The sequence below is a fragment of the Engystomops pustulosus genome, chromosome 6 (assembly GCF_040894005.1).
Source record: "Engystomops pustulosus chromosome 6, aEngPut4.maternal, whole genome shotgun sequence".
Taxonomy (NCBI): domain Eukaryota; kingdom Metazoa; phylum Chordata; class Amphibia; order Anura; family Leptodactylidae; genus Engystomops; species Engystomops pustulosus.
In genome coordinates this window covers 33018346-33038555 of record NC_092416.1, presented here as the reverse complement: position 1 = coordinate 33038555, position 20210 = coordinate 33018346, and the positions used below count along the sequence as shown (strand labels likewise).

The 20210-nt window shown below is 42.0% G+C and overlaps 1 protein-coding gene across 3 annotated transcripts in view; it reads left to right on the top strand.

Annotated features, from left to right (window-relative positions):
• NECTIN1 (nectin cell adhesion molecule 1) overlaps nucleotides 1-11193 on the top strand; it is a 146600-nt gene extending 135407 nt beyond the window's left edge. The window contains exons 9-10 of one of the 3 annotated variants that reach the window (XM_072155617.1): nucleotides 5552-5661; nucleotides 10602-10793. In XM_072155617.1, the coding sequence (XP_072011718.1) occupies nucleotides 5552-5661; nucleotides 10602-10650 (159 nt within the window). In that variant the 3' untranslated portion in view covers nucleotides 10651-10793. Of the gene's footprint in view, nucleotides 1-5551; nucleotides 5731-10601 lie in introns of all 3 variants that reach the window. The other 2 variants (XM_072155618.1, XM_072155615.1) reach the window with 2 other exon arrangements.
• Nucleotides 11194-20210: the final 9017 nt, after the last annotated feature.

Below are 20210 nucleotides of genomic sequence, written 5' to 3'. Positions count from 1 at the left end.
AAAGTAAATTAAAACATTTAATCACTTTTCATTACACAACCAATATATTATTTTCTGAAAGTGGGCGATCCCTTTAACATACCCAATCTTTTTTTTCTCTGGGAAAATCAGCAAATGTCATGTACACGTTTGGGCATACCAAATATGCATATGTATAGAGGGGTTATGTAGTCTAAACTTACTATTCATGCTGAAAAATACACAGAAAATGCACCAGACATAAGGCAAGTTGAGCCTTTTGCCTCAGGCAGCACCAACTGCAGCAAGATAGGTGCAGCATTAGGGGTGCAGTTACCTGCTAAAAGCAGGACTTGACACTGGCCTGTGTAGTGTTCAGGGGGCACCAGACTCATGATTTGTGGCGCCCCTTCTTCACAAATCTGGCACCAACTTTTTTAGGTGCATCTTTAACATGGGTGTGCAACACAATTCTGTTGGTCACTGCATGATAAATTTGCTGCACGGTCTGACTGTGCACTGGACTGCCCATTGCTGTGCAGAATCTTGTGTCGTGCTGGGTATACTTGAGCCGTGACACAAATGTGTCTCAGAATGTGCAAAGTCCAACAGAAAACTGGTGCAGGGGTTCTAATAAATGAGGCCCTATGTGCGGGCACATGTCAGCACGACACAACATGGAGAACTAACTAACTAGAAAATGAACTGATACATTACTACTGGATGGGGAAGAGGAGGCGCCATTCTATTGCTCGTCTCAAGCAGCAGAAAGTTTGGGTGCAGCCCTGGCTGTAGGACAACTGGCTGTAAGACAACTGGCTGTAAGACAACTGGCTGTAGGACAACTGGCTGTAGGACAACTGGCTGTAAGACAACTGGCTGTAGGACAACTGGCTGTAAGACAACTGGCTGTAGGACAACTGGCTGTAGGACAACTGGCTGTAGGACAACTGGCTGCAAGACAACTGGCTGTAAGACAACTGGCTGTAGGACAACTGGCTGCAAGACAACTGGCTGTAAGACAACTGGCTGTAGGACAACTGGCTGCAAGACAACTGGCTGCAAGACAACTGGCTGCAAGACAACTGGCTGTAGGACAACTGGCTTTAAGACAACTGGCTTTAAAGGAAACCTACCACTTGTAGTGGCAGGTTTCCGATGGCAATATCGGGCACCAGCTCAGGGTGAGCTGGTGCCGGAGCTTATTTTAGTTAGTGTTTTAAACTGCAGTATCGCGGTTTAAAACACTTTTTAAACGTTGTAGCCGGCGCAGGCAAGTACGCGCTCGGTGCTTACCGTGCACCGGGCTACATAGGAAGTGAATGAGAGCCGCGTGCACGGTAAGCGCCGAGCGCGTACCTGCCTGCGCCGGCTACAACGTTTAAAAAGTGTTTTAAACCGCGATACTGCGGTTTAAAACACTAACTAAAATAAGCTCCGGCACCAGCTCACCCTGAGCTGGTGCCCGATATTGCCATCGGAAACCTGCCACTACAAGTGGTAGGTTTCCTTTAAGACAACTGGCTTTAAGACAACTGGCTGTAAGACAACTGGCTGTAGGACAACTGGCTGTAGGACTACTGGCTGTAAGACAACTGGCTGTAGGACTACTGGCTGTAGGACAACTGGCTGTAAGACAACTGGCTGTAGGACTACTGGCTGTAGGACTACTGGCTGTAGGACAACTGGCTGTAAGACAACTGGCTGCATTCATAAGAGACAGTGATGAATCCCACCCTTTGGTTTCTTGCCAGGTAGAAATGCAAGCGATGAAAGGAGGACTATCATATGTTTTATACAGAATTTAAGGGAGAAAGGTCAGGAGGTGACAGATGTCAGGTCCTCCTTAAATGGGTATGCAAGTTTTAATGGACCGCTTGGGTAGCCGGGATAAAAATAAAATACAAATCACATCCACCCAGCTCCGGTTCTTCATTCAAGCAGCGGGTCCAACATCCTCTTTGTTTAAATTCACATCCAGAGCAGAAGTGTCAGGGGTCAGGTGATCTCTGGGGCTAATCAGCAGCTTACTTCTTATAAAGGCGGTCTCCTACTTAAGAACACCGACTTACAGACGACCCCTAGTTACAAACGGACCTCTGGATGTTGGTAATTTACTGTACTTTAGCCTTAGGCTTCAATAATCAGCTATAACAGTTATCACAGGTGTCTGTTATGAAGCTTTAGTGTTAATCCTGGTTCTTATGAGAATCCAACATTCTTAAAATCTAATTGTCACAAAAAATTTGCCTGGGGTTACAATTATAAAATACACAGTTCTGTCTAACATACAAAATTAACTTAAGAACAAACCTACAGAACCGATCCTGTACGTAACCCGGGGACTGCCTGTATATGAGAATTGGATTCAACTTTTAGCTGGTTAAATAAAATAATCACCCTCCCAGTCTTAGAAAATTTGACCCAATTTGGAATTTTTTAATAAAGCTAGATTTCAGAATAGACAGGCAGAGGTTGTAGAGGTTGGAACCGTCTTATAAGATACTATTCACTTATTCAAGACGTATTTGAATGGCGACGACACAGCTTGAAGGAATCGTTAGCTTATCCGTCCCTCATCATTCTTTATGTAATGTGTAGTCATATGATAGAAAAGGAACCGATTTATATATTATGAATGGATCTGGATTTTCTTAGTCTATTATATGGATAAGAGAGGTGCAGCAGAGGCAGAAATACAACATACGTTACAGAAATCGCTCCCTTATTAGACTTCAGTGGGAAGAAAAGTCTAAGATTTAGTCTAAATCAATATTAAAAAGAACATGTTTTCTAAGTGAAATTAAGCTAAAGCAGACAAATGGTGATCAGGTAGAGTAAATCTAGTCTGTAATATCAGCAGCAGGCGCTGCCCCAGAGTTATGTACACTGGGAATCGAGATAGAAACGTGTGAAGCCCCCCCCCTCCACCCAACCATTTTAAATAATGGATGATGGCAAAGTCAAATAAGGATACTAGATTCAGGCTGTACTATGTATAAGGCTGTTCTTGAAAACATGACTTAAAGGGATTTTCGGTTTAGACCCCCACAGATCACGTTGGACCCCTCGTCACTCCGTCTGACTAATGGAGCAGATGGCAACGCATTATCGTTCTGCTTCATTAATGTCTATGGAGCTGACAGAAATTGCCAAGCGCCCGCTCACCGGTCTCCGAGGTATGAGGGACCCCATCGGACCCCTCATTTTTGTGATCTATGGGGGTTGTAGGGCTGTATTGTGAACATTTAAAGTGGTGCTATGCCGTGGACTTTTCATTAAAGGGGGGCTCTGCTGTGGACATTTCATTAAAGGGGGGCTCTGCTGTGGACATTTCTGTAAAGATGGTCTGCTTGTAGAGATTTCTGTAAAGGGGGGCTCTGCTGTGGACATTTCTGTAAAGGGAGCTCTGCTGTGGACATTTGTGTAAAGGGAGCTCTGCTGTGGACATTTCTGTAAAGGGTGGCTCTGCTGTGGACATTTCTGTAAAGGGTGGCTCTGCTGTGGACATTTCAGTAAAGGGAGCTCTGCTGTGGACATGGGACACTTAATCCGCCATTGGAAACATACTATTATCTCTAGAAGCCCATTTCTGAACCTGTATCTCTACTCTCTCAGTCAGATCCAGCTCACTCATCCCCCCTCTTCTCTTCATAGACATCTTCTTGTGAGCTGTAGTACCTTCCATTCTAGAGGGAATGATTTTTAGAGTAAATGTCAGTTTATCGGGGAGGCAGGAGGAGGAGGAAAAAAGCTTCATACATGGAGAAAGAAGTATTTTCCTCTGACAACAATTTTTGTATTCACTCGATTTATGTACAATTTGTGGAAAATCGAATGACCATTTAAGGGCACAGTTTAGTTCAAATATTTTAAATTCTGAGATAGGATAAGTTACCCATTCAAGATTGTCATTAGGCAACAGTGGAGAACTAACAAACATTTGCCCTACCCTTCTATACACTTGTAACCCATTGATATAAGTGAAACTGAACTGAAATGTAATACTTGCAGGCTGCATGCAAAACAGATCACTTTGGGTCCCTGAAAAGGGTCACTTTGAACTTGTACAATCCACTGCTCTTACAGTAAAGAATCATAGTGAAACAATCTTTCCTCTAGTCATAGAGCCCATCAGTAGTTTGCATTATAGACCTAGGGGTAGTATTGAGAAGTTCAGGGCCAGGTCCAATATCCCCTCCATTAACACCCATGATTGGTGCATTGATCACGGGCACTAACTCTTTAAATATAAATCTCTGTGGCCCTGCTCCCCCGGCACTAGCATGATGGTAGTACAGGGCACTGCCATTTTGGAGAGGATCATAGCTCCCCCATAATCGGGAGTGACAATCCCCTCCAAAATGGCATCACACAACGCCAGCGCAAACATGGCCGCAATAATTTAAGCATAATTTAAAAATTTATGTTTCTTAAAAACTGATCAGATGGCTATGAGGGTAGTGAAATCATCTTTCCTCTAGTCCTAGAGGCCTCCAGTCGTTATTTCTTAGAAACCTATAAGTTAAATCATCATTAGGTTTCAAAAAATAGATTTCAAAGACATGAGTTTTTTGAGTTAGGTCTTTGGTGGAGAATCGGTAATGTGCCAAAATATGTTCTGCTTTGAGCAGTATAAACAGGGGGTTGCAGCCTTCCAAACACCTCAGAGCCCCTAAGAGTTGGACTCAATGCAGTAATGATGGTACATCAATTTTGAAAAACCAGAAGGGGCCTTCACCACCTTCACCGGCTCCAACAGCTTCCACCCTTTATTAGGCATTGCTCCACTAATTCCGACACAACTGGCCTATTTTCTTGACTCCGCCTTCCCTTCAATAGTAACATTAGTGTTCACAAATATTATGCTAATTAGACAGGTGGAGCAGACTGTCTGGCACTGCCCATTTGATGGTAAAGAACTTTATTATGGTATTTGGTGCTATTCCTTAATATTTGGCAATGATTCTTCGGAATGGTGGTGGTTGGAGAAAGAATTCCAAAAGACTCAGAATGTGTGCAAACAGTTCACGCTCTCGAATAAAATATTTATCAACCATTAAACAGCTTTAAATAGTTCTGACAAATTGCATGGAGACAATGTAGTTGAGCGGGATCTTAATCTTTTCTTTATTTTTACTCTCTTTCTGTTGTGTTATATAATATTGTATTATTCATCAAATTTTACAGTGAAAACCGAGCCACACTGAGTTTTCAATTAACTTTGATTTTTTTTTCCCCAGTGAGAATGAAGCAGCGGATCAGTTTGTTTGTTATTTCTTTCATTCAGCTTTCTTTTTTTATTACTCTGAAAAGATAAAAATAAAAGTTTTTATGTCAAACAAGTAATAAAGACGTCACTTAGACCTTGGTTATCTGCTGCTGATAATATTTCTGTTGTGTTATTTTTTTCTGCATTTATTTCTTTTCTGTTTTCTTTTATTTCCTTCTTCTTTTGACCCTACCCCCCCTACCCCTTCTCACCCCGTTTCTAACTTGTGCACAGTTCCTTTCCTTCCTCTCCTCCGACCTTTTCCTAACACTTGACCTTTACTAGGCCCATTTTCTCACTTTCTGGTGCTCTGATCTGCAGAGTTCTGGTCACACGGACATAGATGTCCAGTATGCTGAGCTGGACACTTCTGCCCTGGCGTCACCTCCCAACCCCGGGAGCTCCATCCACGCCAGCGGAGACCTTGTCGAGTATGCAACTATCCAGCCTCACTTACGCTAAAGCATGCAACCTAGCCTTTCCCTCAGCCTGGCCTCAAGGTATTCTGTTCCCAATGCTCCTCATCAAAGGGTATTGATCAGCACATCACTGTGACACCTCATCGTTACCACCTTATCCTGTTTATCTCTACAACCCCTCCAGCATTTTTCCCTTCACCTCCTAAATGTGTCCTGCATGCCGCAACCTACACGCATGTAACTTTGTAAGCATGACCTCCGTAGCATTTTAATTACTTTTAGTTAGTACTAGTTTTAGACCATTAGTGGCATTTCTGTAATTATTTAGTAACTGAAGGTTGTTGAATTGAGAAGATTATATGGTTATTATAATGAACATACAAGATTTACATGGACATCATTATTGTTAGGTGTCTCCGCACTCCTAAGAATTAACTTACCTCTCACCAATCTCAAGCTGATGGGTATAAGCAGTCCAGCTTCAAGCGAAAATGTTATCCAGAATAAGTATCTGTGTATTTTCCATCACTTCTAGATCTTTTTGACTTTCTCCTTCCAACATACAAGAGAGCACATAGTACTATACCCTATATTTCCATATATTAAATGGGTACTTAACCAGTCATAGTAATTAAATCTACTTTATGGGTGATAAATAGCCATTGGGACACCAAACCAGTGGTAGGAAGGGTTTGAACAGAGCAGCAGCCCAGAGAGAGATTTTCCAGAACTACTAGATTGATGATATGTTGAGTTTGGAGTTGTGGTCAAACATTTACCTGACTATGGACTCCTAGGGGGACATGTATCATAGTTTTTTTTTTCCTTTGGTGAATTTTTGAGACATTTGGCATTTGAGACATTTTTGCTCCACATGTATGATTGTGCATTGTGTGTATGATTGTACTTTTGTTGCAAATGTCTCAAATGCACATGGACACAAGCCATGTAAGGAGGTTATATGCAGGCGAGGGAGATGACGACATATGTATGAGGCTGCGGTCACTCGTGGTGTTAAGGGTGAGGTCACACGTTGCGTTTTGAAACCTATTACTACAGCTGAGGAAAGGTGATTTGCCTAATTACATTTCTGTTAACATTTGAGTTTACAAAACATGTTAACACATGCATTTATGTCGCATTTATATTGCGTTTTTTAAACAGTAATGTAATTTGGCAAATCACCTCTCCTCAGCTGTTGTAATAGGTTTCAAAATGCAATTAAAACGCTACGTGTGACCTCACCCTTAAAAGTAACCAATAAATTATAAATAAATGTAAATGCAAACATTTACTGTGCAAAATTGAAAACATTTAAAGCATGTGGAATAATTCCAATTTACATGTTAAAACAGGGGTTATGAAAAAAATCCTTCCTTGGACCAGGTGCAGATTTGCACCTGAATAATCGCATAAATAAGCAAAGAAAGTGATACATAAGTGAAACAAACATCTGTAAAAAAAAGATACATAAGGCACAAGGTGTACTTGGAAAACGACAGCAAAAGTTTAAGTGAAAAGTCGCAAAAAAGTCACAAAAAACGACAAAAGATGAGACAATTTGACTAGCAGAAATAATGATACATGTCTCCCATTGTCTACAGTCTCTGGATTTCACCTAGGAGGAACTTGAATTAAAAAATAATAATTATCAAAGGACATAAATATACAAATAATGACTGGAGCTATCATACGCCCGCACTTACCAGGCAATGCCAGGTACCGCCGCCCGGTCTATGCCATTTCCTACCAAGCATAGAAATATATATGCAGAATTCAAATAATGTAACACCACAAATTGCAGGACGGGACAGGAACGCCCTGCTCCAGCTCACTCCCATGCCCCCCATCATGCCCCTCCATGTCCCCTTGGTTGGAGATGGTTTGAACGGGTAAAAAATCGTGTTCGCTGGTGGTCTTCTAGCAATTGCAATTGTTTCAGGGCTTCTATGTGAGGAAAATGATTTGGAAGCCATAATAAATGTCTCCCATAGACTTTGGATTAGACATCTCCTAGTTGAGGTTTAGTGATTGGATGAATGGGGTCCCACATCCTAGCAATCGATTGGAATCAACATAAAAATGTAAAAAAAAAAAATTCTAGGGGATATTTATTATAAGTGTTTGAGAGAAAAAGTGTTCTAGTTGCTCACGGAAACCAATCAGAACTCAGCTTTCATTTTATAAATTGCTGTGGGAAACAGAAAGCTAAACTCTGATTGGTTGTCGAGAGAAACTAGAACAGTTTTGCTCTTAGACACTTTTGATGAATCTTCCCCACTGTGTCTCGGAAAGTGTTTTTTTTTTCACTTTGCCAAAGTAGTAAAACAAAATTATAGATATTGGTATCGACACATTCATACTGACCCATATAATAAAGATAAGAAATTATTTTTGTGGAGCTATAAACAGTTAAAAACAATGACCAATATATTTTCTAAGCGTTTTCTCTACAAAAAATATAACAAAAGCTTATTAATAAATAATATTTACTGTAATTATTATCATTATATAATACAAAGTGCCCTGCCAAAAAAAAGCCCTCTCACAGCTAGGAAAATGGAGAAAATTATGGCAATAATCACTCTTGTTGTTAACAATTTCAAATAAATTAAAACTTTTCAAGATATTGTTTTCTCAAAGATGTCAACACTTTCTGATTTAACTTTCAACTTTACATTGTTCTTCACATTTTGGAAGGTGTTAGTATTCAAATTCTGTAGAGTGATTGGTGTTTATACCAAACATTTGTTAAGTATTATAATTTTCACAACATTCTTTTGGATTAAATTTTTATGAAAATATTTCAAGTTTCTAAATGCCACCAATTAAGTATTTTAGTTTTTACTGGACTTACCATATGTACTTGAGTATAAGCCGATCAGAGTATAAGCCGATGCACCTAATTTTACCACCAAAAACTGGAAAAACCTATTGACTCGAGTATAAGCCTAGGGTGGGAAATGCATTGATCACATACTCTCAGGTATTTAGCCAGCCAGCCCCCAGTAGTATATAGTCAGCTAGCCCCCAGTTGTATATAGTCCGCCAGCCCCCAGTAGTATACAGCCAGCCAACCAGCCCCCAGCAGTATGTAGCCAGCCAGGCCCAAGTAGTATATACCTAGTCTTCTGTAGTACATAGCCAGCCCCCAGTAGTATATAGTCAGGCAGCCCCCAGTAGTATATTGTCAGCCAGCCCCCAGTAGTGTACAGCCAGCCAACCAGCCCCCAGCAGTATATAGCCAGCCAGGCCCCAGTAGTATATACCTAGTCTTCTGTAGTACATAGCCAGCCCCCTGTAGTATATAGTCAGGCAGCCCCCAGTAGTATATAGTCAGGCAGGCCCCAGTAGTATATAGTCTGCCAGCCCCCAGTAGTATACAGCCAGCCAACCAGCCCCCAGCAGTATATAGCCAGCCAGGCCCCAGTAGTATATACCTAGTCTTCTGTAGTACATACAGTAGCCAGCCCCCTGTAGTATATAGCCAGCCAACCCCCTACAGTATATAGCCAGACCCCTGTTGTATATATGCAGCCCCCTGTAATATATAGCCAGCCCCCTTTAGTATACAGCCAGCCAGCCCTTTGTAGAATATACAGTAGCCTGCTATCCCTCAGTATGCCAAGAACATTAAAAAAATAAACTCACCATTTTGACCACCCCGGGAAGCTCCTCTCTTGTCTTCATGTGCACCAGCTTCAGGTCAGTGCAAATGGACAGCACACAAACTATGATGTCAGCACAGTTTTTTCGCTGGCCGGGCCGTCACTGACCTGGAGCCGCCACTCATGAAGAAGAGGAGCTTCCCAAGGTGGTCAAAATGGTGAGTACTCAATTTATTTATTTTTTATATACCTGAGTATAAGCCTGTGGGGAATTTACAGCACATAAATGCTGCTGAAAATCTTGGCTTATACTCAAGTGTATACGGAACTTTACATTTTACTTGTATGGCATATACAAAAAGCTAAAAATATATCAGTGGACTCTTTAATTCAGAATTAACAGAGATTTACACAATCAATTGAATAAATTTTGGAGCCCAAATATCTACCACTATTTTCTAGTTTAATTAGTTTCCTCTATGAGTTCTATCAAATTTTCTATCAAAAAATTCTGTTGACATAGACTCAACAAGGGGCTGTAGCTGCTTGTTTCCCCCCAAAGCTCCAAATAATTGCTGCTTCTCTGTTATACCTTACTCTCCAGACACGACATGCCTTCTCAGCCAATTGCTGGTTATACTCATATGCTGGTTGTACCCATATGCTGGTTTGACCCATATGTTGGTTTGACCCATCTTAGCCAGTAATTGGCCAATCGAATCTCTATTAGTGTTCCCTGCAGCCATAACAGAGTAGCAGAGGAGCTGGGAGTGGTGAGTAACCTTTATTATTTTACTAGCCCCTGTTAGCCCCTGAACCTTGTGAGAGCTTAAGCAGGGGTAGTACAGGTCCCACAATGCTATAGTGCTTCCAGTCTTGGGTGCTCATTCTTGGTTTAAAATGTATGGGTTCACAGTAAACCACTATGGCTAATTTTTGTCCTCCTTGGACCACTGAATATAATTTCCTCTGTGGTCCGAGGAGGCCACCTATTGTATTGAAAGATATGGGCCCTGAAATTAGGGTGTGGGAGCAGGAGAAGGGTAAGTATGCTTTCTTATATTTTGCCCCTGTCCAGGCAACCAATGTAAGAAAAAAACCTTGTTTCCGCTAGTTTAACCCAAATTATAGCTATTAACAAGATCTAAGTATCTAATATATATGATTAAATGTAGGAGTAGATGTGAATATACAATATATTATAAAGCCACAGAAGCCATAGATATACACCATCTATCAATTCATCATCCATTAAAGACTATTTCATCGGAGATTTATCCTGTACCAAGGTAAGAGACGAAGTTCCTTCCATCTAAACCAACATATGACTTCTTTCTCCTACAGATGTTTAGAGAGCGTTGTCCAGAAATACCTGAATCCCGTGACTTCCTAAACAGCCGATGTGCCCATGGGGAGGACTACTTCTTAGACCAATTACATCCTGGCTATGTGCCCCTCTCATTCTTCTTACAGGACTCGAGAAAAGCACCGGAATCGACCTTCTGCTACCCTCCAGCTGGTTCAAGGGCCCCATACGTCTGCCCTAAAGAGCAGTATGTTTGAGAGTGCTCACTAGCAGGGCCCTGCACGACATTCCCGATGACCCAGTACAACTAAAGTTAACTCCATTCCCTAAATGCTACTACGTCTTACAGCCTGCCCCCCCTTCACATGCCACTCGGTTGTGGTAAACTGCCAGAGGCGGGCTTGCCTTTTTATTTTTATGGAGTATGTCTGCGATTGAACTTATGTATTCTCACCGGAGGTAATAACCAAGGTGTGGATGTAGGACTTCTTTCCATTAGGGTCTACATTAGAGGTACACGTGATCCTCCAGTATTTCTGTCGATCATGACAAAACACATCTCACAAAAATGTTGAAAATGGTCTTGGTACTTACCTCACATTCACTTTTGGCAATGTAACACTTCAAGAACTTGTGTAGGGAAAAAATAGCCAATGACATCACATCTCTAGAATGACACCAAGAGCCATCAGGGCAAATTTATCAATGGGTCGAAGATTTCATGTTATAGGAGACAAATTATAGCCAAAAATCAGTGTTTTTTCATATTTTTCATTTTTTTGGTTGACCTTTTTTCTTTCTTAACAATCGAATTTGTCAGAAATGTTTTGTATTTCTTTTTCCGTTAGCTAGCTATGATTTGATGGTTATGGTATCGGCAAGATATCGTAGGGAACTTATGTTTTTTTATGTCCTTTGGTTTTCATCTTTGTGAATGTTTTAATTGTTATTGTTTGTAATGCGGTATAATTCATGGGCATCTGAGGGCTACAACCTAAAAAATTTCACTGGTGATTTGTACTGTTGTACAGTCAGAATTTTTTCTTTAGTCCCTACAGTTTCCGAGCGATCCATGTGATTAGCTTTACCACCCAATGGGGCACATTTACTTACCCGTCCCGTTGACGCCGCCGATCCGGAATGTCCGACGAGGATTCTGAGCTGCCGCGATACACTAAGATCGTGCGTCCAATTTCCTACATGTGTCTCTTCCCTGCTGAGGTCCGCCGGAGTTCAGCTTCTTCTTCCCGGTGCACGTGAGTGCTGATCTCGCGACACTATTTCATTTTTTAAATTCCACGGTTTGTCCGAATCAGTTGCCCGATTTGTGTTGCATGAAATCCGTCGCAAAACAGAAAAATTCGGGAAACCCGACGGAAATGCGTCCGACGGGCCCTTAGTAAATGTGTCCCAATATGTCAATGAAGCTCTTTATTGTCAGATGGGCTACCGTCTTTGGTTTAAGACTACCCACTTGAGATTAGACAGGTGAAGTGTATTGATTACTCAGGAGCATTGAAGACTAAAGAAAAAAAAATAAAGAATCTACAATAATCCTATGGAGTAAGAGTTGGAGGTGGTGAAAGCTCGTTGGGCAGATATACAAAAAAAACTTATATTGGGTATGGTGTACAGAGTCAGAGGCTTTTCTCATTAGTGTGAAAAAGTCTCCGACAAATCCTGAAATGGTTACAGTATTGATAAATCTGTCCTGAGTTTACAAGTAAAGGTGGCCATATACTTTCAGTCAAACCTGCCAAATTTAGTTAGAGCAGCCAACCATCTAATGTGTATGGTGGTGTCCTGACATCTCCCGGTGGTAAATGTCAAGGGAAGTTATGGTTGGACAAGTTGAATTATACTCTTTAGTTTTCATGGGAGATACACCAACGACAGCGGAATCAGTCACAACTTACCGTAGAATTTATTCAGCCCCCCCCCAAAATCATGTATGGATAAAGTGGATAAAGTAGGCCCCTTTACGAATAAGCAACCATATGAGTAAGAGTTCATTCGAGGCAAGATACATAGTGCATGCGTTGACTACATTTCCCAACCACGGTGGCTCAACCGGACAAACTGCATCATATGATTCTATGAGTTCAAGAAATACCACCGTTCTTGGTAGTGTCCTCGACTCAAGGCATCATTTAAGTAAGGGACAGTACAGAAACAGTCGATATGGAACTCGGAACAGATAATACATCTCTATGATGCTCTGAGTTGAGTTTATTAAAGCCATGGCATGGCTAGGGAAAGTAGCCTTCACATGTGTCATGTTTCTAGGCTAAATAGGACTTTCCATAGGTCTTTATGGGCCCTATCGAAAAATAATACTGTAATAGTCAACACCTTTCGGGTGATCAATGTATTAAAAAGTGACAATGAATCATAACTAAGCCAAATTGACTTTGATTCACAAAGGCAAATATATAGTTTTCCACATATATTTCTTAAAAAAGGATGGTTTTTACAATGGATATAAAAGTATTAGACAAAACTGATGTATACACTGACATGTATTTCTAAATGCTGAGTGCATGGTGACTACTGTATATCAGTTCAATGCTGTTTATTTATATACCGTATATATATATATATATGTTGTCTCAGAATAAACATGGTTTTATCATACAGAAGGCTATGGAACATAAATGTAATAAAACAAGTGGAGGACATCCCCAAAAGATCACGTTGGGAGGTCCGAGCCAGTACTACAGCAAATTTTATTGGTCAATATGTGCTACACAATTGGTTTTATCTATTACCACTTATTATGGTCTAGACTCTCTAGATGCTGTTGAAACTGATAAGAAGACCTACAATTAGAAATATCTGGAAGGTGGATACATAAAAATGGTGAAAACTCAAAAAATAATACAATTCAATTATATACTAGGTCTCTGATCCAAGGAAACATCCTTACAATCTCCAGGAAAAACCTACATATTTCCATGAGCCTGTCCACTTGGACCCAAAGTTTGTAGTAGCAAGACATGTCTGAGGGACATTCTGTGGATAGACATCACCATCAATAGTTATTGGCTTAAAGGACATCTACCACCAGGATGAAGGATTGTAAACCAAGCACACTGACATACTGGTGAGTACCCCCTCTGGCAGGATCTGCTCTTCTTTTAACTTCTTATGCCCTGGTTTACAAAAAAAAAGACTTTTAAAATTATGCAAATGAGACAGAGGGGCTCCATGCTCAATAGGTGTTAATAGAGCCTTGAGCCCTACAGGCTTATTAGCATAATTTTAAAGCCTTTCTTAAAAACAAGGATATAGGAAGCTTAAAGAAGAGCAGATCCTGCCAGAGGGGGGCACACACCAGTATGTCAGTGTGCTTGGTTTACAGTCCTGCATCCTGGTGGTAGATGTCTTTTAAAGCGATCCTCACCTTTCAATATAGTGTGTCTATATGCAGGGTCTTAAAAAGATTAGGGGGGAGAAAGACATCAGGTAAATAAATTAAGAGGTGCTTTTCTCTTACAAAGTTTCTTGAGTTACTATTTGTAGATGCAAAGTATGTTGAAAACTATTAAAAACTGGTCAAACACTAAGGATAAATAAATAAATAAAAAATAATTTTTATTTATATAGCGCCATCATATTCTGAAGGAATTTACAGATCATGCATCATGTATAAAAGATGGTATAATTGGCCGGCCATTCTTTATAAGGGAGTCCAAGGTGAATAGGACTGGAGAGAAACCTGTAGCTTGGCATTTAGAGCTTGCAGGATAACAGACAGATGGCTGATAAATTAAAGAGTATGGGTCCAGAAGCCCAATGTGGGGGCTGAGAGCTGAGGAGTGAGCAGCACAGACAAGTCACATAGTGTTTTTTTTTAAATTCATCCAAACCGAAGCCCAACCCCTGGGACAACACAGAGGATTCTGTCAGGGTGCAAGGTAAGTTATAACACACAATTATATAAAGGCAGATTAGCACTGCAGGTGTGATGGACTTCTGTAACCTGTGTATAGTGACAATGAGGTCCATGGTGACAGGTTCCCTTTAAAACTGAATTTAAGCAAAAGCAATGTAACTGTGGTTAACACAATACAATTAGGCAAATCTCCTCTCCACAGCTGTTGAATTGTGTTTCAAAACGGCATGGATATTCACCGAGTGATGACAAAAAGAGGAGCATCAGGACTTATTAACAACAAAACATGAAAAGAGGGTGATTTTAGAAGGACTGACAAACAAAGGTGCAGTCAGAGGGATCAGTAAATTAGAGAAAATTTAGGATCGTAAATATTAGTAAGACAAAGTATAAGTCAAAATCAAAGGTACCATATTTTTCGGACTATAAGGCGCACAAAAAATCCTTTGATTTTCTCAAAAATCAAAGGTGCGCCTCATATATGAACCCTACTGACAGACAACAGCTGCCTTGAACTGTGCACAGGTCTGCCACCTGCTGGTCATTCATCCTTATAATCAGGTGCGCCTTATACTCCGGTGCGCCCTATATATGAACCTAGCAGGCATTTATTGATGGTGCGCCTTATATATGAACCATAGTTACAGACAACAGCTGCCTTGAACTGTGCACAGATCTGACACCTGCTGGTCATTCATCCTTATAATCAGGTGCGCTTTATATATGAACCTAGGTGTGCGAAAAATACGGTATATACCAGCTGAACACAGATGAGCAGATGATTTGCAGGGTTCAAACATGTGGATAATAGAGACAAATGAAAGCAAGCAGGTGTGGTGAATAACTATAGATATACACTCACTGGCCACTTTATTAGGTACACCTGTCCAACTGCTCGTTAACACTTAATTTCTAATCAGCCAATCACATGGCGGCAACTCAGCAGTTCAAACCGAGCATCAGTATGGGGAAGAAAGGTGATTTGAGGCCTTTGAACGTGGCATGGTTGTTGGTGCCAGAAGGGCTGGTCTGAGTATTTCAGAAACTGCTGATCTACTGGGATTTTCACGCACAACCATCTCTAGGGTTTACAGAGAATGGTCCGAAAAAAAAAAACATCCAGTGAGCGGCAGTTCTGTGGGCGGAAATGCCTTGTTGATGCCAGAGGTCAGAGGAGAATGGGCAGACTGGTTCGAGCTGATAGAAAGGCAACAGTGACTCAAATCGCCACCCGTTACAACCAAGGTAGGCAGAAGAGCATCTCTGAACGCACAGTATATCGAACTTTGAGGCAGATGGGCTACAGCAGCAGAAGACCACACCGGGTGCCACTCCTTTCAGCTAAGAACAGGAAACTGAGGCTACAATTTGCACAAGCTCATCGAAATTGGACAGTAGAAGATTGGAAAAACGTTGCCTGGTCTGATGAGTCTCGATTTCTGCTGCAACATTCGGATGGTAGGGTCAGAATTTGGCGTCAACAACATGTAAGCATGGATCCATCCTGCCTTGTATCAGCGGTTCAGGCTGGTGGTGGTGTCATGGTGTGGGGAATATTTTCTTGGCACTCTTTGTGCCCCTTGGTACCAATTGAGCATCGTTGCAACGCCACAGCCTACCTGAGTATTGTTGCTGACCATGTCCATCCCTTTATGACCACAATGTACCCTGTAACATCTGATAGCTACTTTCAGCAGGATAATGCACCATGTCATAAAGCTGGAATCATCTCAGACTGGTTTCTTGAACATGACAATGAGGTCACTGTACTCAAATAGCCTCCACAGTCACCAGATCTCAATCCAATAGAGCATCTTTGGGATGTGGTGGAACGGGAGATTCGCATCATGGATGTGCAGCTGACAAATCTGTGGCAACTGTGTGATGCCATCATGTCAATATGGACCAAAATCTCTGAGGATCTTCCAGCATCTTGTTGTATCTATGCCACGAAGAATTGAGGCAGTTCTGAAGGCAAAAGGGGGTCCAACCCGTTACTAGCATGGTGTACCTAATAAAGTGGCTGGTGAGTGTATATATGAGGAGGAAGAAGAAGAGCTGAAAGTTATAATTCATTACATTGCCATTTTTATAATATTGCATAGCACTGAAACATTAGACTTAAAAAAATCCTATTGATAGCTATTGATTAATGGAGTGTGGGAGGAAACCGGAGGACCCGGAAGAAACCCACGCAAACAAGAAGAAAACATACAAGCTCTTTGCAGATGTTGACCTGGATGGGACTTGGGCACATGACCCCAGCACTGCACGGCTGTAGTGCTAACCACTGAGCCACCGTGCTGCCCTTATTGATTATGTACTTATTTGACTGCTCCCTACCCAAACACATGCACCCTCTGCTTGGCCGCAGGTGCGTGTGTGCTCAGGTGGAAGAGAGGAGTGAGCTCCTTCCATAGGATGGTTTGCTCTCAGAAAAAGTATCGGAAGGGAAATCCAACAACATCCTTATCTCCCAAACTTATGTGGTCGGGGGACAGCGTACACAATAGACATGTAAGATTACATTTGAGTCAGAGAATTCGGATGAGATGCATATATAATGGGGCTCATTTACTTACCCGGTCCAGTCGCAATCCAGCGGCGCGTTCTCCGACGCTGATTCGGGTTCTGCCGGGATTCACTAAGGTCGTGCGCCCGATGTCCACTAGGTGTCGCTGCTGCGCTGAAGTCCGCCGTAATTCACCTCCTCCGTCTCGGTATATGTGAGTGCTATTTTTGCGACACAAATTTTTTTTTTTAATTCAGCAGCTTTTCCGAATCCGACGGTTTTTCCAACGGCCACGTCCCCCGATTTCTGTCGCGTGAAAGCCGGCGTGGATGCGCCACAATCCGATCACATGCGCCAAAATCCCAGGGCAATTCGGCGCAAATGGGAAAAATTCGGGAAATCCGGTGGAAAAACGCGTTTCGGACCCTTAGTAAATGTGCTCCATTATGTTGGTCAGCTTGACCCTCCTGTCAGTGACTTGTCTTCCATCGTATATATTGTACACCAACACAAGACCAGTGCTGTAGCTTTTAAATATCAAGTGATTGTTCAATGGATTTCAAGTCACGACCTTGACCCGGTCTCTCCTAAACCGCAATTCACTTTACCCTGCGCCAATCACAGATGGATTTGCCATTGTATCTCTGAATGTCACCTCTGTATTACACCGCTTTACCTAAGAACCAATTTTCTCTTTCAGCATTAGGCACACGTCAATTTTTTGCTGTTTCTTTTTGGTGTGTTCTAAAAAAAAAAATAAAGCCATAAATTGCGCAAAGTGTTTTTTTATTTTGTTTTTCTAAGTGTTTCTTCTTTCCATTGAATACATTTATAACCGGCATTTTCTCAGGGGTTTTTTTTTAGGTGCTTTTTGAAAAGCCTATAGGATAAAGGAAAATAATGCATTATTTGTTAGCTTTTAAAAAATTCTGCATGTTTTTTTTCACAAGCTTCAAAAATTGTGTTTTAATGGAGACTTTAGCCAGGATAACCCTTTCTCTTATTACAGAGAAAATGAATTTTTGTTTGTAAAAAGGAAACAGGCCATAACAATCGGATCTATGATTCAAGAGATTGGTGGGAGTAGATCACATGAAAGGGATTAGATCACATGAATTTAGATATTAAAGGGGTTGTCCAGTGACAACAATTAGCCCTTATCCACAGGATAGGGCAGTGGTGGTGAAGCTATGGCACCATCTCCCCTGCCTTCTCTATATTCATCATCGGAGCCAGAGTCAGCTCCAGGTTCCAGTAGGCCCCTTGGCGACAGAGCCTCAGTGGGCCCCTTTGCAGCGAACTCACATGGCAGCATTAAAAATTCAGAAACTAAAACACTCTCCTGTTCCCTAGAATATTCCCTAGTTTATCGTCCCAAACAGCTCCCTAATGGATATTTTATATACAGCCCCCCTCAAAGACCTCTTGTGGTTATTTTTTATAAGCCCCCCTCATGTGGATTAATTACAGCCTCCCTCACCCCCCTGGATTCCTTATGTACCGCCTTAGGTGGGCCCCTCATCAGCTCTGGGCCCCCAGCACTTGTCCAGGTATGCCCAGTGCTGGCGCCAACCCTGACTGGAACTCCGGCGAGACAGGAAGTGCTGCCACTCGCCAAGAGCTCCGAGTTCTATCACACTGTAGGCCGCATCTGTCCTGCTCTGTTCTTACTAGTTTTGCCCTATAGAAACAGCAGCAGGTTAGTGCCCACCCTTCTACTCCCACGCACTCCTCCTCTGCACCCCTGGAAGATAGGCAGACAGAGGAGAGTGAGGTAGACCGCCCGGAAGTGTACCACAGCAGCGTGCCCAGAATGTAGTCACTCAGTAACAGGGAGGAGATAAGATGATGCTCTCTGTGTGTTTCACAGGCAGCAGTTCAGTGTTGAGTGTTCAAAGTTGTAAATTCTTAAAGAGGCTGTGTCAGGTGGCTTGGGGACACTAAACCAACTATAGATCCTTATAAGACAGCTATCCATGGCCACATATATGCTGCCCTTGGCCCGGATCTCTTGTCGCTGTGCCATGCTGCCAGTGAAGCCAGGGTGCACTACACTGCCCTTACTAAACAACCAATGCCAATGCCAACTCATTCCAGAGGGAGGGGGGAATGAGGGAGCTGAAGGAGACATAAGAGAAGAGAGACAATGGGGCTCATTTACTAAGGGTCCGCAGAGCGCATTTTCGTCGGGTTTCCCGACGATTTCCGTTTTGCACCGATTTAAGAGGGGATTTTGGCACACACGATCGGATTTTGCCGCTTCGCACGCAACACAAATCGGGGGGCGGGCCGCGGACAACCCAACGGATTCGGACTACGCTTGGGATTTAACATTTCGAATTGTGTTGCAAGACACCCAGTTACAAGCACTGGGAAGAAGAAGGTGAACTCCGGTGGACCTCGGCTAGGAATCGACGGATGCAGGAAATTGTGCGCACGAGCTATGTGAATCACGCCGGACTTCATCTTCGTTGGACCGTCCGAATCGGGGATCGCGTAATGACCAGGTAAGTAAATTTGCCCCAATCAGAAGACTTCTGTGGGAACCTCTCATTAGGTCTTTTTGGTGAAAATATGATGACAGGTTCCCTTTAAGAATAACCAATATACATAAGACACGAAAAACAAACTTTCCGTTCTGTGGGTCACAGATGAGACTGGCACCAATATATTTTTGGAATGGATGGTTGGTAGTGGCAAGTATGATGGATTAGCAAATTTAAAAAATTTCCATTTTTATAGTTCAGTGTAAAATTCCTGAGCTTTAATGTTGGCAAGTCATAGGGAGGATTTAGTATGCCACATATAGCGCTGTATGCGACGCTGATGTGCAGTCAGCCAACTGAAAGGTCACTGGAAGGAGATCTGGCAAGTACTTTGAAAGAGGAAGGAACATTTGGAAAGTTCACTCGTTATAAATATGATAATTATTGCTGATGCTATATTAATCATCAATGAGACACTTTCTGTAAATATGCGGCAAAATTTAAAGTCATAGAAACTGTTGAGCCATTCTTAGGATTGGCCATCAAAATCAGATCGTTGAGGGTCTAACAACCTTTTCGAATCCCTTGCTAGTTCCATTTTGATACTTGGTTTTGATACTAGTTCATTCAGCTCCGGTGATGATATGTGGACATGACATGTGACCTTTAAGATGAGATAACGAGATTTCAAAAAGACACAACTGGCCGCGGCAGTGATCTCTGTGAAGTGGAAACTTGACTGCTACAGCCAGTG